At 42.5% G+C, this 15,858-nt stretch overlaps 1 protein-coding gene across 2 annotated transcripts in view; it reads right to left on the minus strand.

Moving 5' to 3' along the window:
- Positions 1 to 727: 727 nt before the first annotated feature.
- The window catches only part of RTN1 (reticulon 1), a 124,845-nt gene continuing 109,714 nt past the window's right edge, over positions 728 to 15,858 (minus strand). For both annotated transcript variants that reach the window (XM_065685522.1, XM_065685523.1), the window contains 6 exons: positions 5,869 to 6,076; positions 4,654 to 4,792; positions 3,716 to 3,785; positions 3,291 to 3,337; positions 3,142 to 3,200; positions 728 to 1,496 (listed from right to left, as the gene is read on the minus strand). In XM_065685522.1, coding sequence (XP_065541594.1) covers positions 1,454 to 1,496; positions 3,142 to 3,200; positions 3,291 to 3,337; positions 3,716 to 3,785; positions 4,654 to 4,792; positions 5,869 to 6,076 — 566 coding nt within the window. In that variant the 3' untranslated portion in view covers positions 728 to 1,453. The remainder of the gene's footprint in view (positions 1,497 to 3,141; positions 3,201 to 3,290; positions 3,338 to 3,715; positions 3,786 to 4,653; positions 4,793 to 5,868; positions 6,077 to 15,858) is intronic.

The following is a 15,858-nucleotide window of genomic DNA, read 5'->3' on the forward strand; positions in this document are numbered from 1 at the left end:
TAAAAACTTTGTGGGAGAAAAAAAGGAAAATGGCTGAAAATGTTTTGATGTTTATACTTGTATAAAACTTAATAAAAGAAATAAACAGGTATGTTCAACAAATGGGCAAATTATTCAGCACTTAAGCAGTTGTTTGTTTTGAAGCTCTTTAGATAATGTTCGACAGCTGTTTCTTTTGTCTAATGGTTCTGAAACACCAAATGCCAACTTTTGAAAACCTTCACCTTTGAACAACAACAAAAGTTTATTTCAGTTCCCAGCCTCCAGATTCTGCACTGGTCCCACAGTTTAAAGCAGATTTAAAAAACCAGCTTTGGATAAGAGAGGAACATGATGATATGAAAAATGGAAAGTCCTTTGTGTTGTGCTGACCCCTAGCAGAGTCTGTTGTTTATGATTTGCACAACACACAGAGGAAGAGACAATTATTTGTGTTCCTGCTATTTGCTAACACCAACATCAAACAAAACAAATACCCAACTATGCACTAAGATCCTTCTTTTACTGCCATACTCATCAAGATGTGAAACTGATGGGTGAGATGTGTGCTACAGATGATCTTGTTGGACTCCACCATTTTGTAAGGGCAAAGTATGTGCTGATCTCAAGGGGGAAGAGAGAGAGAAAAGGTGTATTTTTCATGGCATGTGTCTTGTTTGCAAATGTCAAGATAACCCCAGTGGCAACAAGACGGAGAACTTTTTACATTTAGTAACATTTATTTCTGCATTCGGTATCAAGTACATAAGTGCAAATATTCAGAGTCCATAATTAAGTCCATTAGGAACTACCGAGTATGTAATACAAATTGTAATAAATTTAACATGCTGGAACTTTCCAGTTACCATACATGTAAATCAGCCTGTCAATCCTTTACGACAAAAGTACTGGGTTTTGTTCTCATTTTTTTTTGAGTTATACAAAACTGATTACCATAAGTACTGATTACTGTTTATTTGTGCTGGAAAACACTAAAACATCAGTCTACAATTCTATATAGTTAATAAAGATGAATCCAACCAGCAACCCAGTGACGTAGAAGCAATTTTAACTATTGCATCAGTGCGCTAAGCAGGAAAGCCCCTAGCCACATGTAACATTAAAAGTTATAGAAGCAATGCCAATAGAAGAAGGAAAAACACTAAAAAAATAAAATAAAAAGGTCAATATTATTTCGGCTTTCACCATCATGCACTTTATAAGCAACACAAAAAACCACATCTAGTACACTTTTCTCTTTACTATACTTTAGTGCTTGACACAAGTGATTGCAAATATTCTAAGTGCAGAAGCAGCAGGGGAAAAGCACTGCTTCTGAGTTTTATATTTCTAAGATCATGGTGTGGAGAAAAAAAAGAACAATAAATTTGCAGTAAAGTGTAAGAACAGAGCTGTTTCACTCCAGATTCCCCTATTATTCACTACTGTAGTCGATGAATTCTTGGTGTCTGCTTTACTCTGCCTTTCTCTTAGCACCTGGGATTTTAGCTTGAATCCTAGAAATAAAAGAAAAAAAAAAAAAGAGGATTATATGGTGGGGCAGCTATTCCATTCCAGTGGATCCCCATTTGGAGTTTTATACAGATGTAATCTCTAGCTTGCATTCAGTGTGTTGCCACAACAGGTGGACTATCGTCTAGTAAGAAAAAGAGGTGATGCCCCATCTGTGTGCTCTGACAGGTCCCTACTTGTAAATAGCCCAGTTTTGGGTGGTTCATGTAATCATGGGATATGCTCAGTGATATTCTCCTCCTTTCATTATTCTACCATGGTCTATTTTATATTGGAAGTCAGGAATGCAGCAAAGAATTTTCAGTACTGCCCAAGGCTAAGGGTTTTGCTGAATAACAGAAATATTGCTTGGAAAGGATCCCTGGAAATCTTTGAATCAACTTCCTACATGAGGCAGGACTATTGCTAATGCTAAATTAGATTTGCCATGGCTTTGTCTTGCTGCATCTTGAAAACCTCCAAGGAAGGAGGTTCTGGCACCTCCCTACGTAGCCTGCTCTGGTCCTATCCTAAACTCTAGTGAAAAAGTTTCTCCTAATGTTCAACATCAACCTCCTAAGTTGAATTTATGTTATTGCTCCTTGTTACAACATCTGCAGAACTCAGAAGAGTTTGGCTTTATCATTTTGTAACTCCCCATCAAGTACTTATAGGCTACTATGAAATCACACCTTAGCTCCCTCCTTGCCGGGCTAAAAAAGCCCAGTTTCCTCAGCATCTCCTCATAGGTTACTTGCTCTCTGTACCTCACAATTTTTTAAGTGTTTAAAGCCAGGTTGGAAGGTGCTTTGAGCAATCTGGTCCAGTGGAAGGTGTCCCTGTCCATGGCAGCAGGGTTGCAACTAGATGAGCTTTAAGGTCTCTTCCAATCCAAACCATTCTATGATTCTATGATTCTATTTTTAGCTTTCCATTGTTTATCTGTTAGTTAGCCAACTTCTGCAAATCTATGGATATAAGCTGCTGAGATGTACAGGATCCACCTTCCAGACCAGCCACCCTGCTTCAGTAATTCTCAAGTTTTGAGAACTGTGTTTAGATTCCCACCCACCCTTAGAGATTCCAGAAAAGGTTTTGGTACAGGAAACACATTAGGAACTAGAGCAGACTGCTTCAAAAATTCCAGCCAGGTCTTTTTTCTATTCCATGAGGGTCTGAAACACTCAAGATCATGGAGCTCCCAGGTATTTTCTTTCAGTGACAGCAGCATTTTAATTCCCACTTTGTTTGTTAATGGTATTATTAACTCTAAAGGACAGAGACCCTGAATGCAAAACCCCAGGCTTGGAGTGGTCAGTGGGGAAGGGAGTTAACATATTCTTTCCTGTTTGTCTTGGCCAAGTAAAAATATAGACCCGTGTCTCTGGTTGGGCTGCTCTGTCCACAACCCCCCCCAAATGGCAGGAGAGGTGAGAAGGATGTAGGGTCACAGCTCTGCCTTTGTCTGTGCTCAGCTGGGAAGGCCTGTTTCTTCAGGGGTCTGTCCTCCCACGGTCTCTTATTTCCTGGGAGCTGGGGAGGATATCATTCATCGGGCATGTTGTCCCCAGGACCACCCAGCTTTTAGCCACCCCCAGTGTACCGCGACCTCACAGCAAGACTTCTGATCAAGCCTGCTGCTGAACTCACTTTGCCACAACAGTGTTTATGTGGGTCCGCACAAGTCCCAAGTACTGATCAATCTGTGCCTGCAAAGAGCAAAGGGAGATCAAGTCAATCAGGCATCAAGAAGGCGGAACCACCCATTCACATGAACTATGCCAAACTGACAGACTTACCTGGTACTTGTCATATACAACAGGGAGCGTAAACATAGACACCACAGCTGAGGAGAAAAAGAGCACACTGTTACATTCCTGTCGATCAGATTCCTCCAGAGAAGAGACCTACTTCAGTGACAAACACACATCATGCCACTTGGTCAGCTGATCCACTAGGGATCTTTGTGTTAGAAGCAAACTTTGCTCAAACTTTCCAAAAATGGAATTTCCCATTGCTCTAGTAGCTGCAAAACCATAAACCACAAATTAGTTCTAGCACGAGGGACAATGTAATGGGAATAATGTAGATTTACCAGGAAGGGAAAAATAAGTTGATGGTTTAACTGTGAGGAAGGCACACTGAGGATTGGCTGTTTTGTCCAAGTAGAAATCGCGAGGGAGTTAAAGTTAAAAATAGATTTTAAAAGAAATGTTGCTTTTACCCATTATCAGAAGAGTCAGGCCATTGAAGAGGGCTCCCACATAAGTCAGCAGCCACATTAGTACTGCAAACTAAATTAAAGATGGATCATTACATCACCTCCAGTGTCAGCATCCGAAGAAATTAGTTCCCTTAACTAGCTAACATAACAGTACATTAGCCTTTTTCAATGTGTAATGGGAGTAATTAAGTGGAGACACATTAGAAACTATGTACTTTTACTGGGTGTATAAACCCCATTCTCCTTTCTGCTGTTCACTGCTTCTCACTCTCTTAGCTGAGCTTTCATGTATGTTTAGGGCTTAATTGAATACATTTAGGACTCCACATTGAGCATGACATAGGCAGATTTTTGCATCTATTTTTGATGATGGCAGGGATCATCCCATACGGGTTAGTCACAGCCCAACAGTGATGAACCCAGTGACTGAAAACTCTTGAGGCTGGGAGATGGGTACATTTTTCTAAAAATCTTTAGAGCCTAACCTATGCCTCCTCTCTTCATGATCTCCCCTTTGCTCTGGAGAATACCTACTTGGGTGTAAGGCTGAAAATAAATAATTATTTCAGAAGGAAGGGAAAAAAGACCCATAGCAGGAAATGCCACCATTAGAGGAAATCCAGATTAACAGAGCTATTAACACACTATTTTGTGGCAAAGTAATACAAAGCATAACACAGAGATGCTTCTAGAACTGCAGTGTTGCTAAGCTGGTCCTTTTATAACTCCTGTACTGCCTATCAGTAAGTTCAGATGCAGACTGCCAAACCTCTAAACTGCTGGAAGCAAGCAACTTGGAAATCAAAAAGGAGAGCAACTTTTATATTTGGAGCTACACAAACCTAGATTTTATGACAACACTGTCAACATAGAAGCAGAACTTCGAAATGTAGACTGATCCTCTAGAGAAGGGTTAAAAATGTTTAAAGCAATCCTACTTTTAAAGAATCCACGAGGTCCTGAACGAGAAACAGTCTCCTCAGCTCTTTGACTGTGCTGTTGACATATAGCTGCAGACAGTCTGTGTATTTCTGAATCTGATCCTGTGAAAGATTCATTTCCATCTCCAAGTAGGCTCTGCCAGAAACACAGGTCCAGTTACAAACCCAGGCAGGTTCACCTGTCATCCACACTTGTGACTGTCTACCCCATCACTCCCTCCTCCCCAGACCACGTTTTCATGCTGGAGCAACATGTCCCCTTTCCTGTAGGCACAGAGCCACCAGCACGCATTGTCTTCACCTTGCATGACCTACCTGACTGGGCAATTGCGGGCTGAACTGTGGCTGTTTGCCTCCAGCCTTGCCCTCTCCCCATACAGAGCCTGGTCTTAAGGGGATTGCTCTTTAATCCACCCAAAGGGAGATGCAAATACTCACTGGATAGAGGTTCCCCACAAAGTTCTGTGCAACACTGCTGTGGCAGCCTTTGGAGGAACAAAAGCTGCTGTCTGGACATGTATCACCTTCGGTAGTAACGCACCTTCTATCTCCTCCATCTTCTCCCTGCCCTGTACCTCCCTCTGAGCTATGCCCATGTTGTGAGTTGCATCTCAGAACTGACCCAAGTGAAATAGAAGGACCAGCACCCCAACAAGACTTTTTTTAAAACCAGTTCCATGACCTGGTTTAGCAAGAGGAGAGGAGAAAGCATTGGTGCTTTCCTGGAGCAAACCACCCAGACCCTGCAGAGCGTGGGGAGGGCATTGACACTGGCACCAAGACCACCACCGAGGGTAATGGATTGCCACATCACACCCAAGCAGTGCTGGAGAAAAGATAAAAATAGTTTCCCTCTATGCCCAATATACTCCTGCTTGAAGAGATACTGTATTATCATTAGCTGTAATTAAACTATTTTTCTATGTTTTGTTTTACGGATCTTTTGAATCTCAAAAAAAAAAAAAAAAAAAGAATTCCCATGTCTCAGAGGACAACGGGTTTTGTATTGTTTGTTTTTCCCCCAGGATCTGAGCCAATACAGCCTTAACAGCTGTTGAGACACTGGACAACAGAAACAAATATTTTCCCTATTTTCATTAGGAAAAGAATTTTATCCATTATAAAAACAACAGGTAAAGAAACTTGAATTGCCAGTGGGAATCGATCCTTCGCAAGGTAAGTGGCCCCTGGCCACAACTTCAAAGCACTCACTTGAAGGGGTGGCCCTCATCCGTCTTCTGCACAGCCTGTAGGACCGACTTGTAGATTCTGAAGCTAATGGTGGCTGAGAGGCCGGCAAGGGCCAGATAGGCCACAACGCTGACGACGCTGAACTGGGTCAGGGAGAAGAGCAGCAGCAGGAGGCTGCCAAAGACGATCCCTGTCTGCTTGATGTCACGCCAGTACAACAGGTCGATAGCTGGAGAGAGAAGACCAACATGTTAAAGGCAGGAGCTAGAAGAGCAGGATGGCTGCCATGGCCACTGTGATGCTCAGAGTCCTTGCAGAAGGGTAAAGGAAGGAGTGATGCTCCTGCTGACATCAGCATCAACAGGAACTCCTCAACAGAAGCAGTGATGTGAGTTCTGCGATGCGCTGAGGAAATTACAAGCAATGACCTAGTTCAAATCCTTGTACTTCATGTATCTGTGTTTTGGTTAGATAAGATGGATGAATGCCTCCAACCATGGTGCAGTGGGTCTCTTACAGCAGCAAGGTAAATGCAAGCGGGGGGTTGTGTTGTTGGTAGGACTGTATGGAAGTTTTCAGCCTGGCTTGCATTTCCTTACTCTGTGTTGTGGTTTAAGCCCAGCCAGTAACTCAGAACCACACAGATGATTGCTCACTTCCCCCCTGCTTCCTCCCCCTGCTCCTGGAGGGATGGGGAGGAGAATCGAAAGAATGTAACTCCCATGGGTTGAGATAAGAACAGTCCAGTAACTAAGGTATAACACAAATCACTGCTGCTACCACCAATAATAATGATGATGATGATGGCTTGGCTTCGCGAATGAAGATTTGGGAAGGGCTTTACCCACGCTTACTACAAGCATGATGAGGACTAAAAGGGCAATGTGGGACAGGAAAATCCGGCTGGAAAAAAAGGCTGCTTGGTCATTCAGGATGTTGCTGAACAAGACTGTCATCTCCTGGGTCAACCTTGAGCAACCAATGTCCTGAACCGCCTGCATGCAAGGTTGGGTCTGCAGCTTCCAGTGCACCTTACCACCCACCGTTTCATCCCTCGCCTGTTGCTACAGGGCTTTGCAAGTGTGGGTAAACCCTCTGGGCCTGCCCAGTGGATTTTTTAGGTGAGGCACAGCGTGCGCTGAACTGGCCCCATCCTTTACACCTGAGGTTTATCTGCCAGGGCCTAGCAAGCTTGGATGGTGACAGCAAAGTCCTCAGGTCGTAGGTTTGGTTAGAGTTTCCTTCTCTTAGATGGACGGCCTTACAAGGCTAGATGAGCTCCATCATCATGCTTGTGGTGGGTGTGGGTGAAGCCCTTCCCGGGTCTTTGTTCGCGAAGCCAAGCCATAATCAATCAGCCTGCTCACTAGCCTTCAGGCAACCATCCTAGGAGAAGGAAAGCTCTAACTTCACCAATAATAATAATTATAAGGGAAATAACTAGGAGAGAGAATAAAACCGCTCACCACCATCCAACCAATGCCCAGCTCGACCGAGCAGTGATCTAGCCCTTCCAGGTAACTGCCCCCAGTTTATATACTGGGCATGACGTGCTGTGGTATGGAATACCTCTTTGGCTAGTTTGGGTCAGGTGTCCTGTCTCTGCTTCTTCCCGGCTTCTTGTGCCCCTCCTCCCTGGCAGAGCATGAGACTTAAAAAGTCTTTGGTCGGAGTAAACATTACTTAGCAACAACTAAAAACATTGGTGTTATCAGAGCTGTTCCCAGGCTGAAAGTCAAAACCCCAGCACTGCACCAGCTACTAAGACTGAGAAAAATGACTGCTACTACTGAACCCAGTACACTCTGGAAACTCTGAATTGGTTTTATTATGTCACCAGTCCAAATGCTTGATCAAAGCATTTTCAGTCTTTGGTTGTTGATACATGAGTGCAAAAGTTTGGGGTTAGTCACAATAAAGCACTTTCCTAATCAAAGTTTTGACAATATGGTTTGGTTATTTCATAAGTTTTGAGAAAGGAAAAGGCTCCTGGTTTTACCACTCCTTAATAGTTACATAGTTGGAAGGCCCATTCTTCAGATGGGGCCTTAAAATACAGAATAAATACCTTTTGCTACTGAAATCCAACCACCTCAGAAATATATAAAAAAAAGCTTTCTGCTTGTGGGATAACTTCCCTTGTTTAGGTCCATGGGAGGTGGTAGTTAGAAGAAAGCAAGCACAGAAAACCATGTTCAACCAATATATTTTTACATTTAAACACAATTAATAATGACAGTGTTTTTCACCCAGTTTGTATAGTTATTCCAGACCCTTTAGTAAACCATCTTACCATCAAGAATAGCCACTGTAAAAGCAAAATTTTGTTAAATGATTGATGAAAATACAGTTCACAAAGGGGAATTTAATTTCTGTACATCCACACCCTGTTTCTGAGAGGACTCTTCATCCAGCCAAAGGACATGCTCATGACAATCTAAACAAAACAGCTTTAATTTCACACACTGCACAAGTCCTCATGAACAGCTTGAACACACCACCAGCCAAACAGATTTCATGGATGCCACTTGTCAAATCATTCTGAACAAAGAATAAATTCAGGAAAATTGCAGTCTGTCAAAAAAAACCAAAAACCCAACAAAACCCACAAATACAAAAAGAAACAAAATTAATCCAGCCTAGTAGTTCTTATCATCTAATCTCCAAAACCTGTGAGTCACCATGGCATGTTTGCCTTGAGTCAATGAGCTATATTACTCATTACTATCACACATATTAGCATTGCTTTTCAAAGTAATGGGCTTGAATGCAGAAACTGCTATTATTGAGCTCTTTTCTCTTCATGAAACATCCCACTATATTCTCCATCAATATACACAAAACCTCTTCCATATTTTTAAGTACCAGCATTTAGCACTGGACCTGTAATCATAGCATGCAAGAAAGAGCTGCATGGAAGGCAAGGAATGGGGGACCTTAGTGGCATATGCTGGGGTCTGGGGTGCTGACTTTACAAATTGGGGACCAGGCCAGAGTCTTTCCACATATATGCCCAGGTTTCCTTCCTACAGAAACCCAGGGGCATGGACTAGGGAATGATCCGAAAATGCAGTTGCAGCAGAGTCAGAGCATGCACGTATGTCAGGGAATATGGCAGCATCACAAATTGCTTACAGTGTCAGGGTGCTGGAGTATGCAACTTGCAAACCATCCTTACAAAATGGCATCCAGTACACAAGTATGCAGGTTTTACCATTTTTCATACTTTCTTTCAGTCAAGGCGCTGTAAAATTCTGAAGCACAGCATAGCAACTGGGGTGCTTTTACCAGCAAGCATTTTGACAGGCAGTATTCTTCACAGCCCAGTCATTTTTGTGCTTAAAAATTTCTCTGTCAGAAGATGATATTGGAAATTTGTACAAATCTCACTTTTTCATTACTTGAATTTTATTCCACACAATACCTTCACGTTAAATGAAATAAGCACAGGTGAACTCACGCAGGATGTTGCACTTGGAACATCATCTTCTGATGAAAGAAAAATGCCACACACCAGGGGAAAACACTATGTGGGTCACAGGTAATAGACAGGCAAACAAATGAGAACTGAGCCAGAAAGTACAAAAGACAACTTATGTAGACTTTCCTAAGACAATTCCAATTGATGATAAGACCCAAAGTAAGCAACTAAGACCCCTCTCTTTCCTTTGAGGATCTTCTACCTCATATTCCTGCAGACAGGAATTGGGCTGTATTCTCACAAAGAAAGATACTGAACTGCATTTTCCCATTCCCCTCGACACAGAAGATGCTGAATGACTCAAGACTGACTTGACCAAGTTTGTGTATATCCTGAAACATGCCCCTTTCTGCTATGAAATGGCTGGGATATTTACTAAGCTGTATCAGGTGAGGAAAGGCTTGTCACAACTCAGAATGAGATGGACAGAGGCCAAATGACACAGTTCTGGGGATACCTGCATGCATGAGAGAAGAGATAAATAGGCAGCTGGCCTCTTTCACCAGCCAAATGAGACCTGGGAGAGAGTGATTTTGTGTCTTTTACACCTAAGGCAAATATTCCCATGTGCATATTAAAAATATGTGTCAACTGCTAGGCTGAAAATCTCAGTACAGAGGAAGGAGATATAAGTTGAATGATTTTTATTTGGCTCTTCAGGTGCCCAGGTTCAGCCTGGAAATACACACACACACTCACACCCTGCAGAATTTTCAAGGGCAGGAGCCAAATCTGCCTTTTCCTTGTCTCCCCTGCAAGGATGGGGAGCTGTGGCACTGCTGCCATGTCCAGCTGTTCAGGCCAGATTTGCCACTGCTTCAGCCATTCCTCCTCTTCTCCCTTAGGAAGAAGGGGGTGAGCCAAACCACCTTGCAAAAGGCAGTGCGAGAGAGAGATGAACCTCGTGGTTCCTTGCACAACGAAAGGGGAGAAGGAGCGTTCAGAGCTAGAAACCAGCGGAGATTTTTGGGGTACAGCCATGGTGCCTGGTCTTCCTTGGAGAAAGCACTATTTTTTTGGCTGACAGTCCTCAGGGATTTGAGCTGAATCAGTTTCCCTGATTTACGAATTTTATGAATTTAGATGCTGCTGAAAACACCTGAGCTATGTGTCAGAGGCATGTTTGCTCCTTTAGTTGCAGCTGCAGTCACTTCACTGGGTGTAGAATCCGCTAGCTGATGTCCTTTGCCTGGCTTCCTCAGGTTGCCATTTTCTTCTGTAATTACTTTACACAAGAACAAAAATACCTGCCACATAAGTGTCTGGTCTTGTAAATAGATACCAAGGGGCAAAGGAACGATGCCAGGTTGGATGGGGCTTTCAGCAACCTGGTCTAGTGGGAGGTAACTGCCCATGGCTGGGGGGTTGGAACTAGGTGGTCTTTAAGGTCCTTTCCAACCCAAACTATTCTATGATTCCATGACTCCATGAAATTTGCTCCTTCACCATCAGGTGAAGCAAGAAGTGGGTGCATCAACCCCCTCCATACCATTTTTTTCTTATTATTATTCTGAATGGGATGAGGTTGTTCACCACATTTATGTGTCTGCATTGAATTTCCTCTCATCCTATATTCATATAAAACTGATTAAGATAGCTAACAACTCCCTCAAACACTTGCTGACCCCTCAGATTTCCTGCAAGCTCTGTGTGTGTTGCAGACATGGTGTATGTGTGTGAGTGTGTGTGCACGCACTGCGCAGACCTGACTACAACGGCATGATTCTGAGCAATGCGTGCTTGAATATGCATGAAGCAGGAGGCTGGTGCCACGTGAGCCTGTCGATATGTGATGTGCATACAGTTGGACAGTGGGTCAATCTGCCTGGCTAAGCAAGATACACTGCTGAGAACCGAAGTGCCAACTTCAAACCACCTCAGGTTTACAGCTAGGATTTGAAAACAGGGTTTAGAAAACAGGAACTGAAATCAGCCTTAGTTCATGGAGGTTTGGGTTCCTTTCATTTTAAAAATCACAACTGTAAAATCCAGACCATGCCCATTAACATGCAGAGGCTGTTCAGCTCTAGCTTGCCATGAGCTCCCTTTAGCCTCCTGGAAGGAGAGAAGCAGTGTCGGTCACTGCACTCTTTCCAGTACAACACACCAGAGCCCTGGCTCATTTGTGGAGGTATAAAAGGACTCTGGGCTTTGCCAGAACTGCCTCAGGCTCAAAAGTATTTGTATTTAGTAAGGAGGATTTGCCAGACATCACTAAGACAGCAGTGCTGCAGGTCACTGCAACTGCCTTTGAAGAATTTTTCTAGAGAAGCATGTCTAACGAGCTATTTATCTGAAAGTATCGCCTGCCCATGTTTTTTAAATGACAGCAGAACTTCTAAAGTGCTACTCAAGTAGCCTTCTATTTGAAAGAAAAATTTTTCAAGGGTGCCAAACCACCACCTCAGCTATACTTTATGATATAACTTTCTCTCATTAAACTAATGTGAGTTGTTCATTTGGGGCAAACACCCAGACTAACAATGCACAAAGGTAAATTCTATGATACAAGCAACCATTTGCAACTATGAGTAGCTGATAAGTACCCATATTTGTGATGGAAGCTAAAACTAACCTCGCAAATATAAGTATCAGCAGCAGCACACAATGCTTGCGTCAGCCAGGAACTGCTCCTGAGTACAGTGCTTGGAAGATCTCCCGGCTCTCAACAGGCTTTCAGCAGAAAATGTTTCTGCTCATCAATATTTGACATCAAAAAAGCCAGAAGACAAACCTGGGGGGCTAGAAAGGGCAGTGCTGGAGGTAAGGGGTGAACAACTTGAGACAGCCAAAGTGGACTAAGTAGTGGTGCACCTGAATCCATTCTCCCTGGAGCTGGAGCAAACATGAGGATGGGGCTCTGGTGGTTTACATGGTCCCCAGAAGCACCATGGTGTGGGGCAACTGCAGCCCAAGGCTCCTGACTGGAGATCTCAGAGGGAGAATAGAGAATTCAAACTAACATGTAAATAAAATGTCCTCATACCATCATACTCCTGCATGGTTATGTTTTTGAAAAATATTTCTGAAACAGAAATAAGAATCTTTCCATTCCATGTCTTAAAGAAAGCATTTTAACATGAAAATTAATGAAGATCAATGGAGCACAGACTGGACAATTCACATCTTCCACAGCTTCTCCCTCCCTGCCTCTGAAAACCTTTGTTCTCTCCTTCTTACCATGCCAGTTTTTCCTCTACTGGAGCAACTTGTATCCAGCCTTAAATGAGGTCCTTGTGCCTTGATGATTGAATAAAAGGTTATATGCTCTTCTTCATTCAGTTATTAGCATATTAATAACACCTTTGGATGTGAGCAAGCTGCCTTCCACATAATGGAGGTCCTACTGGGCCTCTGTAGGAGGTAACATCAATTGGTTGTACAGCTTAATTCCCTATGTAATCTTCGTAGTAACTAGAAGTGAGGAAAACCTACACACAGCCTTTAATTCTGTATCCAGATACAGTGTAGTATTATGATTCCATAAATATAAATGACTTCATAAGGCATATCTCAGACTACTGGAATTGAAAAGATCAGGAAACATATTTTAAGAAGGGCAATCTTCTTTATAGCATTGTCACAATAATATTTGACAGAAATGCAACAAAGCTGTAAGTCTTCGAATAGCCTCACACTCAAAGAAATTCCAGTTTGCAGCTTTAACCACAAGCTGGAGGACCAGGCTTTCCTTTTTCTCACCAGTGAAGGATCCAATGTGGCCATTGCTCTGCTCCCCACAACAGATATGATTCGAATACAATACAGATGGATACACCATCTAATGAGCAGTCTGGTGCCTTCAGGAGACTGCTGTGATTAACAGCAGAGCCAAGATGAGATATCTGTGCTGCTTCATGAGGCATCTCTCCTTACCCTTTTTCTCTAGCCTTGAGGGATCTCACTATACTTCTAACTCTTGCACACAGTTTGTTTATTAACCTCCTTGTCCTCAGCTCAGCTTTATACCTTTATCATCCACCTGCCCCGAGACTCAACTTGAAAGTTCAGACTTTCTTGCTCCCCAAACTCTGATGAGAGGAGACCTGGAGTAGGAATAGGACCAGGGGAAAGTCTATATATAGAAAGCCCTCCACATTATATCCTATTCCACCTGCAAGATCAAAATGTGAGCAAAAAAGTATTGATTGACTGTCATACATGAGGAACCAGAGTGGGCTTGGGTTGGCAATAAAAAGAGGATTGGTAATAAAAAAAATCAGCCCTACAACCATGCTGCAAACAAGTCTATTGCATTATTATTATTAATAATGTTATTATTGTTATTATTATTGATGTTATTATAATTTTCACAAGAAGATGCTTTAAGACCAGGATTTAATATAGTGGCAGGAGAAAGCCTCCTTCACACACCTCTTGCTCATCAATGATATCACTACCTGCCTTGGCCAGTTTCTGTGAAGGATGTTATTGCTGTCACCTTAAGTGAGCAGAAACCAAAGAGACCAAGCAGACACAGTGAATGAAGCCTCTGAATACACATAATGCTATGGAAATGTTCAGATGTTCCTGAGATGCTCCTGGAACAAAATAACAGACTTGGACCCTTCCAAACTATAGCCAAACATTTGAAAATACGCAGATTTTCAAAATGAATGGCTCAGAACTACGTTGTTTCTGAACATTAAATATGACACGGAGTATCCCTCCTGATATCAAAAAAGCCTCACCAAACCTTACTTCCCAGAGACTTAATGAAAGCAAAAGCAGCCCTCCAATGTTGCCTTCAACTACCGCCCCATCATCACCCTCTTGCTAGAGTTTAAATGACTCTAAAAGATGAAAAGCAAATCTGAAAGTGGAAAAAAAAAAGACAAATTTAATTCAAATCTCACAGGAAATCAACTGTGAAATTAGGGAGTCAATTCCTCATAAATTAGTGTACTTTTGTGAATATTAGCTAAATTGGTTACATCAGGTTATGGCTTGGTTCCAAGATTTTATCTCTACCAAGATAAACATAAGAACCAACTACTGGGACAAATCTTTAGATGCTAAAAAGAGGGACTGCTCATCTGTACAAGACATATGGATCCCAGCTGAGAGTTCAGCCCACAGTGTTTTCTGGAAAGCACTCAAGGTACCAACTGTCTGAAGGTATATTCTCATGCTAATAGCTGTAATTAGACTACAGAACTGTCAATAAGATTATAGATTAATAGCATTCACCAATATTATTGCCATTGACTTCTTTATCGGTCCGAAAGTGGGGAATGTTGCCATGAATAGTTGGTGTAGCTTCTCAGCACTCTTCAGAAATCAATTGATGTATCAGTCAAGGATATATCAACTGACATCAAATCAATCTAGACAATCAGCAAGGAAGCTGGCTGCCTAGAAATAACTGCCAGGAAAATGCCACTCAGTAACTCCAGTCCCAGTGGAGTTATGTCAGCTAGATAGATTTGGTGAAGTCTGCAGTCATTTTCCACATTAAGTTATAATGTGGATAATATTTAGTATCATTTCTATGAACAGTTCACAGGCCTTTTTCTCTGCAACTTTCAGATTTTCTTTTTAGTAAGTCTTGCGGTAGGTTGAAGCTGCAGGCACAAGCATATCACTCATGACCACCCCAGGGCTGGCATGTAGAAGAAACAGTGGAAGACGGAATACTCATGGGGACCAGTGCACTGTCACCAAATAGCTTCACCAAATTGGGGTGCAAAGACCTTCCTAATCTTCCTACTCTCCAGTTAGGTGTGGGGATGAGTCCCGCCAAGCTGGGCCAAGTCTCTGGGGAAGGCACAGAGACCTGCTCCACCACCTGAACCTGGAGGCACACCTCATCCAACAGCTCCCCACTAGAAGCTGTGCACTGTGATGCATCACGCAGCTGGCACTGGCTATAGGTTGTTACATGGAGGCCCACATCGACCAGCATGCCCAGTTGCTCATGAATTATGCATGAATCCATCCCAGCCTACTTCAAATGCATCACCTTCCAATGAGAAAGATGACTTGGGTGTGGAAGTCTGCTGCAATTCCCCAAAGCCTCCGATGATAACATTTTGAATTAAGCATATGCCCAGCAGGGGCAAATTACTCTCCCGTACCCCTGAAGGGTGGTATCATGAATTACTACTGATATAATCACTCTGAACCTGCAGGGTGGACAGGTAAAACACACTGCAATATTTCTAAATCTATGCAGCAGTATCAGTTGCTTCATTGCAAGGAACATAAAAGTGTGTTAATTTAGTGGGAAAAGCCAAGACTTCACCAAATGTCCCTGCAGCTTCTTAAGATCCCCACCCAATTCTACACCAATTTTACACCAATCGTAAGTACTATAAGGTCAAACCAATGATACAGCTAGTGGTAGGCTTGACTGCCTTTAATTAAAACTTATGTTGACCTCAATGCTGTATCTCCATAATTTCAGTAAAAATATGCTCTGTATTTATTGAGGTTGCATCTGCTATATTCACAGACATATTCCAGAGTTTTCAGAAAGGAACGAGAGGAACCATAATTCCATTGATAATGAAGCTGGCAAAATTATACAA

The sequence above is a fragment of the Lathamus discolor genome, chromosome 6, assembly GCF_037157495.1.
Source record: "Lathamus discolor isolate bLatDis1 chromosome 6, bLatDis1.hap1, whole genome shotgun sequence".
Classification (NCBI taxonomy): domain Eukaryota; kingdom Metazoa; phylum Chordata; class Aves; order Psittaciformes; family Psittacidae; genus Lathamus; species Lathamus discolor.